This window comes from Oncorhynchus keta, chromosome 1 (genome assembly GCF_023373465.1).
Source record: "Oncorhynchus keta strain PuntledgeMale-10-30-2019 chromosome 1, Oket_V2, whole genome shotgun sequence".
Classification (NCBI taxonomy): Eukaryota; Metazoa; Chordata; class Actinopteri; order Salmoniformes; family Salmonidae; genus Oncorhynchus; species Oncorhynchus keta.
In genome coordinates, this window is record NC_068421.1 from 70,569,745 (window position 1) to 70,586,527 (window position 16,783).

At 45.5% G+C, this 16,783-nt stretch overlaps 1 protein-coding gene across 10 annotated transcripts in view; it reads right to left on the reverse strand.

The window, feature by feature from the left end:
* The window catches only part of palld (palladin, cytoskeletal associated protein), a 108,935-nt gene that overhangs the window by 16,237 nt on the left and 75,915 nt on the right, over nucleotides 1-16,783 (reverse strand). For 8 of the 10 annotated variants that reach the window (XM_052459879.1, XM_052459857.1, XM_052459873.1 and 5 more), the window contains one exon: nucleotides 671-1,351. In XM_052459879.1, coding sequence (XP_052315839.1) covers nucleotides 671-1,351 — 681 coding nt within the window. Of the gene's footprint in view, nucleotides 1-670; nucleotides 1,352-3,013; nucleotides 3,080-15,321; nucleotides 15,480-16,783 lie in introns of those variants that run through there. The other 2 variants (XM_052459891.1, XM_052459886.1) reach the window with 2 other exon arrangements.

The following is a 16,783-nucleotide window of genomic DNA, read 5'->3' on the forward strand; positions in this document are numbered from 1 at the left end:
AGAGGAAAGGGCTTGATGATAAAGAGGGGGGGTGGAATGGCCCTGTAGGAGGAGAGTGTGTTTGGCTCCAGGTAGAACCCTTTTGGGTTCCATGTAAAACAATTTCCACAGAGGGTCCTACATGGAACCCAAAAGACTTCTACCTGGAACCAAAAAGGGTTCTCCTATGGGAACACCTTCAGTACCCTTTGGGAGTGCAGCAGTGTGAGTTGAAATCTCAGCTATGCATAAACCCTTCAAATATCTGTTTCTTTGACTTTGACACTCCCTTCGCACAAGTCATTGTGTATATTTTCCATATGGGCAAAACATTCTAACACACACACACGTACACACACCCCTCAGGAGACGGTGCTCCCTGAGCTGAGGTTGAGTGTATGTCTGTAATAGCCCTGGTCTCTGTACTGTAAACATGCTGTATAAGAATGTAAACACGTCATCTTCCATCTAGCAGCAGACCTCCAACCTCCAGCTGCTGCTAGGCGGCAGGCTGTCCTGATGGGGTTGGAGGGAGAGGGAGAGCCAGCCTGGCTACAGGCTGTCACTCACTGACTGATATGCACACATTACACTCCCATTTGACTGGGGAATGAAAGGGTCTGAAAGTATAGGGTACTGCCCCACAGAGAGCCAGTGTAACTGTGTGCACAGTCAGTGTATAGATACTCACATAGTCCCGTTCCCTTTAGGCAGGCCCAGGGCGTTGAAGGATGGGCTAGTGGGTGTGGCTGGAAGGACAGAGGCCAGGAAGCCAGCAGGTGATTGGGACATGGAGGTGAAGGGGGAGGAGCTGTTTGAGTGGGCGAGGGAATAGGGGGGAGCCGAAGAGACAGGTGGAGGAGGGGGAGGAGGGGGTGGAGGGAAGTCTTTGGCAGGGCCTGACAAGGATGAAATGCTGCTACTGAGGAAGGGAGGAGGTGGAGGTGGGAAGGAGGGAGAGGAAGGGGACTGAGACTCAATGCTGCCGCCCTTACTGAAGGGAGGCAGGACAACCCTGGTGAAGGGTTTTTGTGAGGTGGGTGGGGAGAGGGGGGAGGGCAGGCTGGAACCAGAGGACCCTGAGGACTGGGTGACATAGCCCCCCATAGGGCCAGTCCCCCCAGGGCTCTGGGCAGCAATGAACTGCTTTGGCCGGGCGTAGTTGAAGGTGCTGGTCTGCATGGCGCTGCTCTCCAGCTCCTGGAAGGAGGGAGGAGGGGGAAGAGGAGGAGAAGGCAGAGAGGGCACTTCCGGGGGCTGCTGTGGCAGAGGCGGAACTTCCTGCTCTTGCTCCTGATGTTGGATCCAATTGGCTGCTTCCTGCTGTTCCAATATAATCTGATCCTGCAGCTGCTTCAACTGTTCTGCGTTCCTGGAAGGAAGGACACAAGGGCATCATCTACTGGACAGTGGAATCACTGTGAATGATCATGTCAAACAGTTTAAATTTTAACAAAATGGACAAAGTTCAAACAAGCTTGTCTGCTAAGTGAAAGCAGGACACACACACACACACACACACACACACACACACACACACACACACACACACACACACACACACACACACACACACACACACACACACACGTAGACCAGAAGCATACCATAAAGTGTGGACCAATGGAATTCATACAGTACTTTACTAGACTCCTGTATATCCACATCTTTGTGTCAGAGTCAGTAGAAATGTAGAAATGCCCAGAGAGCCAGGCAGCAGTAGTTTCCTCCCCCAGGTCACCAATCAGCACATAGGACACATACCCGCTAACACACTACATCCTCTCAACCCCACTAAAACGCTGGGCAGGATGAGTTAACACTGCTACAAGGTTTCAGGCACGTTGTAGAAATGTTACGAAAGCATTCGACTGTCATCCCTTTTCCCATGACTGACACAATACTCCGTTCCCCGCCTCTCTCTGGTTACGCAAATTACATAGACAATTGTGATTGGCAATTTAACAATCATAGAGAATGAGCATCCCAGTCATGCTGAGACATTGCTCTAAAGTTACAGGCTGTTACTGTGAGTAGTTGAAAAGCACACACAGAGTTCTGGGGATGACATCAGCACTGGACCGTCCAGGGTTCCTCGATCAGGAATTACGTTTTTTCACCAGCCTGGAATTGATAGCTTGTCAGGCCTGAGGTTAAAGGGTTCAGGGGGACCGTGGGGTGTGGTTAATTCAGCTAGCCATCCGAGCTACCATCTGTGTGTGTGTGTGTGTATATATGTGTGTGTGCATTGTGTAAAGTGCTGATTAGTGGGGAGGAAACCACTGCACAGGGTGCAGGGACTGATAGCTCCAGAAAGACTTAAAAGACCAGCCTGTCGACAGCCACATCAAACAATAAAACATTTTAAAAGGAGACCGGAGTACAAAATGTGAGGAAGTTTTGCCAATGTTGTCTTCCATTATGACAAACGCTCAACAGAGTGATGACCTCTGCGGGGTCAAGGACAAGACTAGTCATGGTCATAAAATACGTGATAATAACATTGTAATAATGTAATTGATTTCGGTACAGACGGGAGAGAGACATACAAGTACTGTACTAGGGACAAGGTGTGGCAGCTCACATCTCTTAAAGGGAAATTTGATGAAACAACAAAAACAAAACACGTCTGTCGCATCTTGTTCTCAGGCAGGCGTGAGTCCTAATGATGGAGTATTGTATTCTGTCCTACACTGTCTACTCACTGTACAATCATCCCTTCTGGCCCGGGCTGGTCTGGGATCAGTGGATGGGGAAACTAAGACTTTCAGGAGGTTACTGATCCTACTGATTTCCTGTAATTCTACACATTTTGCCATGGGATGTAGTGAAATTGTTGCCGTTTTAAAGTCCAAGTGTAGTCAAACTCACCTCTCAGTTTATTAGGTACACCACCCTGTTCACGAAAATGTATCGTTCCTACAGACAATGAGTCACGTAGCCGTGGCTTGCTATATAAAGCAGGCAGACAGGCATTGAGGCATTCAGTTACTGTTCCATTAAATGTTAGAAATGGTCAAAATGAGTGACCTACGTTTAGGTGCCAGATCCAGTGTCTCAGAAAAGGCCATCCTCCTGGGCTTTTCACGCACTACAGAGTCTACGGTTTACAGAGAACGGTGCAAGAAACAAAAAACATCCAGTCAGAGGCAGTCCTGGGGGAGAAAACAGCTCATTGATGAGGTTGAAGGAGAATGAAAAGAATAATGCACAAACAGACAAATAGTGGCGTAGTACAACAGTGGTGTGCAGAACGACATCTCGGAATGCACAACTCGTCAATCCTTGTCATGGATGGGCTATTGCAGCAGACGACCACACCGGGTTACACTCCTATCAGCTAAAAACAAGAAGAAGCAGCACGATCAGTGTGCACACGATCACCAACACTGGACAATTGAGGAGTGGAAAATGGTGCTTCATGCTGATGGCAGAGTCAGGATTTGGTGTAAACAGCATGAGTCCATGGCCCATCCTGCCTGGTGTCAACAGCACAGGCTGGTGGCAGAGGTGTAATGGTGTGGGGAATGTTTTCTGGCACACGTTAGGTCCCTTGACACCAACTAAGCAACAAACATTTCCAACACCTTGTAGAATATATGCCTGAAGATTTCAGGCTATTCTGGAGGCAAAGGGGAGTCTGACCTAGTACCAGATGGGTGTACCTAATAAACTGTCCAGTGATGGAAATACTGTGAAATTGTGAACATGATGATAATGCCCTTTTAGTGTAAGAGTTGTTTGAAAAGATTGACTCATGGATTTACCATGCTGTCGATGAGTTAATAGACCGATAAGAAACCTCTGACCTGTCCGACGCCGTCACAACTTCGGCAGCTGCAAGTGGCCCGTCCGACGCAACTTCGGCGCCCTGATGGACCGCCCGGGGGGGATTCCCTCGGTACTGCTGCTCATTCCATGCACCAGTCTTGGAGGTTTACGTCACCGACCTCTTGGCGTCACTGAACTGTCTCATTACGCACACCTGACTCCAATTCCCCTGATTAGTAACTGTATATATGTGCCCTCTGTTCACCATTGTCTTGTCGGTTATTGTTCCCATGTCCTTTGGTCCTGTGAGTACCTGTGCTTTGTTATTTCGGCTTTCGTGCTGCGTGTATTGTGCACTTGTTATTACGGGTCTCGTCTCATGTATTGTTATTACGGGTCTCGCCCCATGTATTCTAATTACGGGTCTCGTCTCATGTATTTTTATTACGGGTCTCGCCCCATGTATTCTAATTACGGGTCTCGTCTCATGTATTGTTATTACAGGTCTCGTCTCATGTATTGTTATTACGGGTCTCGCCCCATGTATTGTTGTGCACTTGTTCTTACGGGTCTCCTCCCATGTATTGTTCTTACGGGTCTCCTCCCATGTATTGTTATTACGGGTCTCGTCCCATGTATTGTTATTACGGGTCTCCTCCCATGTATTGTTATTACAGGTCTCCTCCCATGTATTGTTATTACGGGTCTCCTCCCATGTATTGTTGTGCACTTGTTCTTACCGGTCTCCTCCCATGTATTGTTATTACGGGTCTCCTCCCATGTATTGTTATTATGGGTCTCCTCCCATGTATTGTTGTGCACTTGTTCTTACCGGTCTCCTCCCATGTATTGTTATTACGGGTCTCCTCCCATGTATTGTTATTATGGGTCTCCTCCCATGTATTGTTATTACGGGTCTCCTCCCATGTATTGTTATTATGGGTCTCCTCCCATGTATTGTTATTACGGGTCTCCTCCCATGTATTGTTGTGCACTTGTTATTACGGGTCTCCTCCCATGTATTGTTATTACGGGTCTCCTCCCATGTATTGTTATTACGGGTCTCGTCCCATGTATTGTTGTGCACTTGTTATTACGGGTCTCCTCCCATGTATTGTTATTACGGGTCTCCTCCCATGTATTGTTATTACGGGTCTCCTCCCATGTATTGTTGTGCACTTGTTCTTACCGGTCTCCTCCCATGTATTGTTATTACTGGTCTCCTCCCATGTATTGTTATTACGGGTCTCCTCCCATGTATTGTTGTGCACTTGTTATTACGGGTCTCCTCCCATGTATTGTTGTGCACTTGTTATTACGGGTCTCCTCCCATGTATTGTTGTGCACTTGTTATTACGGGTCTCCTCCCATGTATTGTTGTGCACTTGTTATTACGGGTCTCCTCCCATGTATTGTTGTGCACTTGTTATTACGGGTCTCCTCCCATGTATTGTTGTGCACTTGTTATTACGGGTCTCCTCCCATGTATTGTTGTGCACTTGTTATTACGGGTCTCCTCCCATGTATTGTTGTGCACTTGTTATTACGGGTCTCCTCCCATGTATTGTTATTACGGGTCTCGTCCCATGTATTGTTGTGCACTTGTTCTTACCGGTCTCCTCCCATGTATCGTTATTACGGGTCTCCTCCCATGTATTGTTATTACGGGTCTCGTCCCATGTATTGTTCTTACGGGTCTCCTCCCATGTATTGTTGTGCACTTGTTATTACGGGTCTCCTCCCATGTATCGTTATTACGGGTCTCCTCCCATGTATCGTTATTACGGGTCTCCTCCCATGTATCGTTATTACGGGTCTCCTCCCATGTATCGTTATTACGGGTCTCCTCCCATGTATTGTTCTTACGGGTCTCCTCCCATGTATTGTTATTACGGGTCTCGTCTCATGTATTGTTCTTACGGGTCTCGTCTCATGTATTGTTCTTACGGGTCTCGTCTCATGTATTGTTCTTACGGGTCTCGTCTCATGTATTGTTCTTACGGGTCTCGTCTCATGTATAGTTCTTACGGGTCTCGTCTCATGTATTGTTCTTACGGGTCTCGTCTCATGTATTGTTCTTACGGGTCTCGTCTCATGTATAGTTCTTACGGGTCTCGTCTCATGTATTGTTCTTACGGGTCTCGTCTCATGTATTGTTCTTACGGGTCTCGTCTCATGTATTGTTCTTACGGGTCTCGTCTCATGTATTGTTCTTACGGGTCTCGTCTCATGTATAGTTCTTACGGGTCTCGTCTCATGTATTGTTGTGCACTTGTTCTTACGGGTCTCCTCCCATGTATTGTTCTTACGGGTCTCCTCCCATGTATTGTTGTGCACTTGTTCTTACGGGTCTCGTCCCATGTATTGTTATTACGGGTCTCGTCTCATGTATTGTTATTACGGGTCTCGTCTCATGTATTGTTCTTACGGGTCTCGTCTCATGTATTGTTCTTACGGGTCTCGTCTCATGTATTGTTCTTACGGGTCTCGTCTCATGTATTGTTCTTACGGGTCTCGTCTCATGTATTGTTCTTACGGGTCTCGTCTCATGTATTGTTCTTACGGGTCTCGTCTCATGTATTGTTATTACGGGTCTCGTCTTATGTATAGTGTATTGCGGGTCTCGTCTCATGTATAGTGTATTGCGGGTCTCGTCTCATGTATTTATTAGTGGTTTTACCTCGCTCTTTTGTTTGGGTTTACATCCCTGTGTTTTTGTGTACGTGTTTGTTTTGGGCTTCGTCCCCGTGCCTTTTCATGGCATGTTGTATTTTTAGTGGAGTATTAAAACCCCCCATTACATATTCCTGCGCCTGTCTCCAATCATTTATACAATGTGACATTGTAGACTGGGATGAAAAAAGGCGGGCGAGTAAACTACACATCCTATGTCCACTCCATGCTTTGAAGGGGTAAATTACAGGGACATCTTTTACTTGCGTCTGGGGGCTTGTAACAGGACTGTAGAGTGGGAACTCCAGGACACACATGAAATGGAAGAGTTATCTTCTCAGGGTAGCAGAAGGGGAGAAGGGTCTTTGGGAAAGCTATAAAACCCCAATGTGTCAGAGACCTTCATGTTAATGGCCCAGTCTTAGTGTGACTAGTAGTAAGTCCTTCAGAAAGCCTGGGTAGAAGACTATAGCTACAGCAACATGCCTTGTCATCAGGACTCCACTAGACCTGCATTCCCACAATCTGTTCCAGATGCTGAATAATCAGGAAGAGCTATTTTTCATTTTCTGTCCGAGGGTCCCCCCCCCCCACACTCCCTCCCCCAGCCTCCTCTTCCTCTTTCTACTGTATTTTGTATTTTTATTTTACATTGTGTTGATTGCTGTTTTGTTTGACATATTTGTTGTATAACTGATCAGGACACCCTTGAGAATGAGACCCTGATCTCAATAGGTTTTTCCTGAATAAACAATAATAAAAAATAATAATGAACATGTTAAGAACCTAACAAAGGTAGTGAACATTTTACAATAAAATGTCAGTTCTGTCAGTGAAAACATCATAAGACAGATATTCGACATGCTTCCAGATCAATTTGTTCTTAACTGACTTGTCTAGTTAAATAAAGGTAAAATAAACATGCTCCCATCATTAGTATACTCTTAGAAAGAAAAAAAAGTGGTATCTAAAATAGAGAACCCTTTCCACAGAGGGTTCTGCATGTAACCAAAAAGGGTTCTACCTGGAACCAAAAAGGGTTTTCCTATCGGGACAGCCGAAGAACCCTTTGGAACCCTTTTTTCCAAGAGTGTATCAACAGTGGAACTTCAGACCCAAATAAACAGTCATTATTTCAATCACTCCAACCTGTCATAACCTGTGTGCTGTTGTAGGCTACAGTTTATAAGAATTAGCACACAAGTGCAGTGCACTTTTCACCATGTGTTTTCCTAAAAATCCCAGCAATGTTGGACATTCAAGCCTCCACCAAAAGAGCACTTTTACAAGAATAGTTTGGCATCTGCTGAGAGAGCCAGCCTCGGCGTCCACTCCTCTGTACCGTTTTCATTCCTTTTTTGGCTATGTTCTCTCAGCGCATGAGGCAGAAGCGCCTCTCCCGCTCGCAGAGGGGAAACACGCTTCATTTCCTCAGCGCCTTGTCTTTCTCTCTTCAACAGACTCCTTCACTGCCGGACTGCCTGTGTTGTGCGTTCAATCATGTGGAGAGCCTTTAAAACAGTTTGTCCACGTAGCTGCATCTGTTAATAACCCACCTGATGGTTTCCAGCCTGCCTAGAATATCTTGGAGAATCTCATTGCTAGGAGCCCAGTTTGAATTTACAAATATATCCAAAAAGTTGTCTTAGTGTTTTTTCTCGAGTGGATGTTGGCTATGACTGACTGACATCATCTCCTTGCCTTAAAAGGTGTTCTTTCTTTATATAGAACAGTTACTACAGTCCAATTCTACTTTCTTAGTTTACTAAAGGGTAATCACATGATTAAGAGATATTTGTCGCACTTTCCGCATATGACTAACTTTCCAATTGTATTGTATGTCAACTCTGACATTTTACTTTAATTTCAATGTTTCCATTGAATTAGCATTTGTCAGATAATATATTATCATATTGTCAGTGAGAAGATCAGACAGTGTAATTGTTCAGCTTCATCAGTCATTTTATTGTCCTTTAAAATGTCTGTCTGCCTCCAGGATAGCAGGTGTGGGCCTGACACTACGTAACCCTGACACTGTGACCCTGCATGGTCCAGCCTTCAACCAGATCTGCCTAGCCAACATCCACCTATGAAATTACTCAGAAAACTATTCCATCTCTCTCAATCAAGCTCTTTCTCTATTGATAACCGAACAGGACGGATCTATTAGTCTTGAATGCTAGCTGTGTCACCAGAGACACTGGGTTCGAGCCCAGGCTCTGTCGCAGCCGGCCGTGACCGGGAGGTCCATGGGGCGACGCACAATTGGCCTAGCGTCGTCCAGGTTAGGGAAGGTGTGGCCGGTAGGGATATCCCTGTCTCATAGCGCACCAGTGACTCTTGTGGCGGGTCGGGCTGCCAGGTGCACAGTGTTTCCTCTGACACATTGGTGCGGCTGGCTTCCGGGTTGGATGCGCGCTGTGTTAAGAAGCAGTGCGGCTTGGTTGGGTTGTGTTTTGGAGGACGCATGTCTTTCGACCTTCGTCTCTCCCGAGCCCGTACGTACGGAAGTTGTAGCGATGAGACAAGATAGTAACTACTAACAATTGGATACCACGAAATTGGGGAGAAAAGGGGGTAAACATTTTTTTTAAAAGAGGTGGATGTTCATTGACTTAAAACCATACAGCCTATTAATTTACAGCAATTAACATTCAACTCTCCACATTCCTTGTTTAGTCTGAAAGATTATTTTCCTACAGCTGTTCTCAACTGCATGTTTTCTAGATGCCAGTCTGACACTCTGGGGTACAAGAAACAAAACTGTAGGTCTACACTTACTGTATGTAGACATAATTTCTACAAGGTACAAAGCTCTGAGTTGGTACTTGGTAAAAAATGTTCTCTCTCCTGTGAGCAGGTAATAAATGACAGAAACTGCTGAAATGACTGACGTTAATTCACTTATTTCCTCGGTTCCTCTGACAGTCGGTTCCTCTGACAGTCGGTTCCTCTGTCTTGCGGTGCAGTAGGGACTTGCAGGGAGGGAGGGAGGGAACGTCCTGCTCTCTGTCTCCATGTCAACGGCCCAGTGTTGTGCTGTACCGAGCTGAGCCAACTGGCCCACACAACACCCAGTTACAGTGTGAAAAAACTGCAGAGCTCAGCTCTGTCATTCCAAGCTGTAACGCTACATTACAGTTAAATCTCTCTCTCTCTTTCTTTCTCCTTGTCCTTCTCTCTCAGCCTCCATTTGGAGGTATTAATAGGCTGTTAAATGTTATTTCTCTTTTTCTCTCATCATGAAAAATACTTTTTTTTAAATTATAATAATTTAACCTATATTTGATTAGGCAAGTCAGTTAAGAACAAATTCTTATTTTCAATGACAGCCTACACCGGCCAAATCCAGACGATAGTAGGCCAATTGTGCTCGCCCTATGGGACTCCCAATCATGGCCAGTTGTGATACAGCCTGGATTCGAACCGGGGTGTCTGTAGTGATGTGCCTTAGACCACTGCGTCACTCAGTTGGCCTGGTTCCTGGGTGTAAATTCTTTAACATTGAACACAATGAGAGAGCGCTTCAGGAAAAACTTTTTGATTTACTTACCATTCAGCATTCAATTATACTCATAATAACACGTCAATTATACAATTATTCTGGTGGTGGTTTTTAACTCCAGTTCCTACATGCAAAGATTAGCAGCATCACTGAGCTTAACGGAGTCAGGTACCTGTCACGAACCTTGCTGAGGAGGGTGCCTCTTCCTGTTCGGGCGGGGCTCGGCGGTCGTCACCGGCCTATTAGCTGCCATCGATTCCTTTTCCGTTTGAGTTGGTTAGTGGTTAATTGGGTACACCTGTTTTGTATTAGGGTTTGTTTGTAGGGTATTTAAGGGCACTAGGCCCGCTGGGTATTTTGTGCGGGCTTGTTTTTTGTTACTCTGTGTTTGTTGGTGTGATTTGTTTTCTTATCTTTATTCTCTGGTCTATTTTGTCCTGTTGTTTTGGACTGGCAACCTATATACGCCCTGTGTGTTGGCGTGATCATTTTCGGTTGCACCGGTGTAATAAATTTGATAAACGACAGAACCCTGCTCTCTGCGCCTGATTCCATCCACCACTCATAGTTATTCGTAACAGTACCGCTTGTCTGAGTAAGAGTTAATTGAATCTGTCTTTTATAGCATAATGTAGCAAGCTGAAACAGACCATGTTGTAGCAGTCAGAGGAAGCTGAAACAGACCATGTTGTAGCAGTCAGCGCAAGCTGAAACAGACCATGTTGTAGCAGTCAGCGCAAGCTGAAACAGACCATGTTGTAGCAGTCAGAGCAAGCTGAAACAGACCATGTTGTAGCAGTCAGAGCAAGCTGAAACAGACCATGTTATAGCAGTCAGAGCAAGCTGAAACAGACCATGTTGTAGCAGTCAGAGCAAGCTGAAACAGACCATGTTGTAGCAGTCAGAGCAAGCTGAAACAGACCATGTTATAGCAGTCAGAGCAAGCTGAAACAGACCATGTTATAGCAGTCAGAGCAAGCTGAAACAGACCATGTTATAGCAGTCAGAGCAAGCTGAAACAGACCATGTTATAGCAGTCAGAGCAAGTTGAAACAGACCATGTTATAGCAGTCAGAGCAAGCTGAAACAGACCATGTTATAGCAGTCAGAGCAAGCTGAAACAGACCATGTTATAGCAGTCAGAGCAAGCTGAAACAGACCATGTTATAGCAGTCAGAGCAAGCTGAAACAGACCATGTTATAGCAGTCAGAGCAAGCTGAAACAGACCATGTTATAGCAGTCAGAGCAAGCTGAAACAGACCATGTTATAGCAGTCAGAGCAAGCTGAAACAGACCATGTTATAGCAGTCAGAGCAAGCTGAAACAGACCATGTTATAGCAGTCATAGCAAGCTGAAACAGACCATGTTATAGCAGTCAGAGCAAGTTGAAACATACCAAGTTATAGCAGTCAGAGCAAGCTGAAACAGACCATGTTATAGCAGTCAGAGCAAGTTGAAACATACCATGCCAGCCACAGAGCTGCCTCTCCTCTGTGACTCTAATCATGCTGTCTTCAATCAATGCTCTCTCTAATCATGCTGTCTTTAATCAATGCTCTCTCTAATCAACATGTCTATAAAGGTCCTGTTTACACACACAGTCACTGGTTTGTGCTTCCTAGACAATGATGGCCTCTAGTCTATACAGATATACGGATCTACAGTTTGACTGACTGACATGCCACCATGTAAGCTGTGAGCCATCGCTGGGTTTTACAACCTCGCTTGTTTGGGTACGGGGAAGGGGAGAATGTCTTAGCCGCTGGTTGACTAGGAGTAGAGGAGGGAAAGGGTTTATGGGATTCCGCCAGCAGCACTCACTGATGACAGGAAGCGACCATGGGATGACAGGAAGTAGTTGAGTGTAAATAGCCAATAATGAGGGGGTTCTTTCTGTAAACAGCAACAAGGGGCTAAGCTTCCTGCTGCACTGTGTGTACATACTGTAAGTGAAAAGCTGTTGATCTACTCAAATGTCTGAACAACAGTTGTACATGTTCCCACAATCAGACTTGTACCTACATATTAATGTGTGTTTGTGTGTGTGTGTGTGTGTGTGTGTGTCACTGTTTAACCACACGTCACCATGCCAGTCTACAGCTTTTAAAAAGTGTGGCCTTGTCAAACATGGAATGATATATACCTAAACAACAGAATGGAGCCCTGACATTACACCTCCAAAACAAATACAGCCGCTGTGTGTGTGTGTGTGTGTGTGTGTGTGTGTGTGTGTGTGTGTGTGTGTGTGTGTGTGTGTGTGTGTGTGTGTGTGTGTGTGTGTGTGTGTGTGTGTGTGTGTGTGTGTGTGAGATACAGTGGAAACACACTAAGGTGGTAACACAACAACATGCTGGCCCCAAACCATGCCCGGGGCCAAGAGTTTATCAGACCAGATCCAGAAACGCAGGGTGAAATCAATAGGAGCATGGGAAATACCAGAGACTCCTGAGTCTGACTCCCACTGCAATCACGTATGCAAATACACCTCTCTGTCAAACACACCTCCACAAGCATGAGCAGACACACAGTACAGTATGATCAGTGTCTCACTGTGCCTGACAGCTTGTTTCACACTTCCTTCACCTGTATTAACACACCCCCATTACATCTTACAGTCTAGCCCAGCCTATCTTGACTGATCCATGACAGAAACAGCCTAGTCTGTCACACTGTCTGACATATTGACTGACTGAACTGACTGAGACTGACAGACTCTGACTAACTGGCTGGTTATCTACCTGACTGACTATTAGCTACTACTTATTTGGTTGACTTTAATTAAGGAAATACTGATGGCTTGATGTGCCATCAATGGGTATCTTCTCCTGTTGTGGAGACACATAACACAGGTGGCTGTAGCAAGAAACAGGAATCCTATAGCTATGGGCCAAAATCACCATAACACAGTTCTTAATGATTTGTCCCATCGCTGCAGAATAATGTTTACACTATGACATCTGTATTTACAACAGCAAAGTAGCAGGTCATTACACATACATTGGTCACCAAGGGTCTCTAATAAGAACAAATCTATTTTTTAGACAACCATTTGGAGTTCTATTAGAGGAGGGGGAGACTAGTCCTTTGTTAAGTTTACGGTAAGATAACAGTTCACAGGACCCCTGTATACAAACACCCCCAGCGAGATAGCTGAATGTTTATGTTTGACATCATCACTTTAGATCATGATAAACTTCCATCAACAAATTCAAGTGAAGCCCTCAAACAGGTGTGGGCTGTGCGCACACAAACCGCACAAAAAACAAACACAAACAGAGACAGTACATACACAAGTAGGCCTACATGTACACACACAATTTGGATAATTTGAATGAAAGTACAGTCTAAATCATCAGTCTAAATCATATCCTTTTCCACATGGAGGTGCATGTTGGCCGAACCTCCAGTCCAGTCAGGATTAGAACCAGAGTTAACCCATTGACCTGACCCACATCACAGGCTAATTTACCACCATGCAGGCCCAAACTCTTCACTCACAGCGACTCATACAGCTCTCCCTAATACCTCCTCCCATGGTTTGGCTGAGTGCTCCTCCTCAGGAGAGAGAGAGGAGACAGAGGAGCCATCCAACTTTCCATGGACATTTCATACCCCCCTAGACTCAGCTCCTAGATCAGTTCAACTTGAGGTTCTGTATTGGCAGGAGTAGTCCCTGACATTTTTCATATAGACAACAAAGGAAACCAGAAAAGCATAAAGTAAAATATGACTTTTTGTTATCAACTCCCATTCTCTCTCTCTCCATGTCCCACTCAATTTCTCTCTGTCTTTGTTCTCCTAGACTTCCAAATGTATTTTCAACCTCTCCATGTTTCTCTCTTTCACCTCCTCCCTTGCTCTGTCTGTACCCCACTCCCTCCCTCTCTCTCTGGCTCTAATTGCACACAACACATAAAACAGAACCAGACTGTTTTCTTTCCCCCCGCTTTAACAACTGCACAGAGCGTGTGGCTCATTCTGACCAGACTAACAGTTCAGGGTTGCTCCAGCTCCCATCAACCCCTTAAATTATGTCTCTCCCCCAACCATCTCTCTCTCTCTCCCCTCTATTTAATCCGTCTATCTTGGGAGCCATTTTATGTAGAATCAAATAATAGGTGAGAAGTGCAGAGAATGAACAGTGAGCTCCCTCCCTCCCTCCCTCCCTCCCTCCCTCCCTCCCTCCCTCCCTCCCTCCCTCCCTCCCTCCCTCCCTCCCTCCCTCCCTCCCTCCCTCCCCATCCCTCCCTCCATCCCTCCATTCCTCCCTCCATTCCTCCCTCCCCTCCCTCTACCTCCCTCCCTCTCTACCTCCCTCCCTCCCCCTTTTTCCTTCCCTCCCCCTTTTTCCTTCCCTCTGTCCGGTTAGAGTGTTTTTCTGTATTGCAGGAATGCTCAAGACATTCTTCCTGGGATTGGAATGGGAAAGACATCGCCATCAAATGGGATTAGCAGCAGGAGTGGAGAGGGAGAATGAGAAAGAGGAGGAGAGCCAGAGAAAGTGAGGGGAAGGGAGGGGGTAGAAACAAGAGAACCCAGTGAAGGACTAAAGCCAAATCTGACACTACTATTCTTACCGGACAGACTATTGTGCTAACTAATCTATCAGACCCCAAAGGGGCACCACACAACTGACCTATATAAAAACACAACGGGTCCTTCACCACTAACACAACACTGAAACAACCCAGAATAAAGCATCTCACACAACTACGCTTTATCAACCTCATAGACCCTATCACCCTCAGTAAAGCAGACAGTTGCCTCCAGCCCTATCCTTTCCAGAATAACCACTTCCCAGAACTTCCAGTAAATGAATGGGTTTCTATCTCCGCCTCTCTCTGTCCTACAAACCACACATCCATACTCCAACACATGCTTTTTACATTAACTGTCTAAGGGGCTGGCAAAGCAGACAGAAATGACAAAAAAAGTGTTCCTGGTTCTCCTTCTCTATCATTTGTGTCTCTCCTTATTCTGTACTCCTTCATTCCATCTCTCAATTCAACCCTTTTTAGTTCTTCAGAAGCATAAATGACAGATTGTGATTTTAACTGATTTTGAGATCAGTTTTAGCCCACAAAGTTTTACCACAGAAAAAAGAACAATGGCAACACTGTATTTCATTGAAGCAGTGAGCTCAGCATAAAGCAACAGTGGCTATGCTGATGTGGTGTGTTCACATCGTCTTCTCTCTCTCTAATGAACTGAACTTGACTTAGCGTTAATGAAGAGCATCTTGCTGCTTGCTTGTCACCCTCTCCTCCCACTCCCTTCCCCTCTCTCCCTCTCCCTTCCCCTCTCTCCATAAACGCTCACTTCCACTGAAGTGTGTTAAATTGACAAATGTTGTGTCTGATTCTGTAAAGAATTTGTAAGAAAGAGTAATACCTTCAGTGACGTGGCCCAGGTGAGTGTGTCTGTCTGCGGCTCAGGTATTTCCCAGGAGGAGTGTGTGTGTGGTTGTTTCTGCCAGTCTGCCAGGTAGCGGAGCAGCATATATAGAGCAGTCAGCAGCCAGACTCTGCCTCTTGCTCTCTGCATGAGTCAGCCTAAACCTTCTTCACAATAAAAGCCTCTGTTTCACAATAAAAGCTCTGCAACACGGGCCATTGATCTAGAGACTTCCCTTTCAGAACCAGGCTCCTAGAATAACAATCCTCCATCACCATGTTCTTTTAAGGACTGCCCACTGTCTGGAGGTCGTTGAGGAATGATCTGCCTTGCTGTTATCGATCCTTCCTGGGTCTCTTCTACTTTTCTCATTCTTTATCTCAAGCGTTTTCTCTTCTTTCTCTGGCTAGTTCTCTCTGTACGCATTCATTCACACTCCAGGTCCACATTTAGGGCAACAAATGTAACCAATCAGATAGCTGATGAACAAAAACACTCATGTTTTTATTTTTTTACATTAATGGCATGACTAATGAAAAACGTTGCACATGAACTTCATGCCAGGCAGCTGATAATGAAGAAACAACTCAGTTCCATATGTGTCTCTTTAACATACATGTTTCCATAAAACCACATGCAACGCCTCTATAAGAAAGTGATTGTTAATACAGCATTAGAGAGTTTACGAGCTACACCTCATAAACACAAGGTCTCTGCTGTGGGTACATCTCTGAATCACAGCACAGATATGTGACAAAGCCTGGCAGCCAGAGCAACACGGTTCTGAAAACAAGACCATAGAGCACTACGGTGCACAAACACAAAGACAAAGCACTAACCGAAGCGACGGATTGGACAGTGAGGAGACAGACAGGAAGTTCTGGTGCTCACCTCTCTTAGAGACTTTTATTTACACTATTACCAGGTGCAGGACTAATTGGCCAATAAACTTTGTACAGAAAATAACAAACAGGTCGTTGACAAAGACTTGAATAAATCAAACATATTCTCAATACAAACTATTCCGGCAACAACTCTTTGCCTATAACAAAACTGAAGTATAACTCTACTCTAGCCAACCTGTTACCTGTCCAGGCTGCTCTCTCCCAGGTATAACTCTACTCTAGCCAACCTGTTACCTGTCCAGGCTGCTCTCTCCCAGGTATAACTCTACTCTAGCCAACCTGTTACCTGTCCAGGCTGCTCTCTCCCAGGTATAACTCTACTCTAGCCAACCTGTTACCTGTCCAGGCTGCTCTCTCCCAGGTATAACTCTACTCTAGCCAACCTGTTACCTGTCCAGCCTGCTCTCTCCCAGGTATAACTCTACTCTAGCCAACCTGTTACCTGTCCAGCCATCCTCTCTCCCAGGTATAACTCTACTCTAGCCAACCTGTTACCTGCCCAGCCTGCTCTCTCCCAGGTATAACTCTACTCTAGCCAACCTGTTACCTGTCCA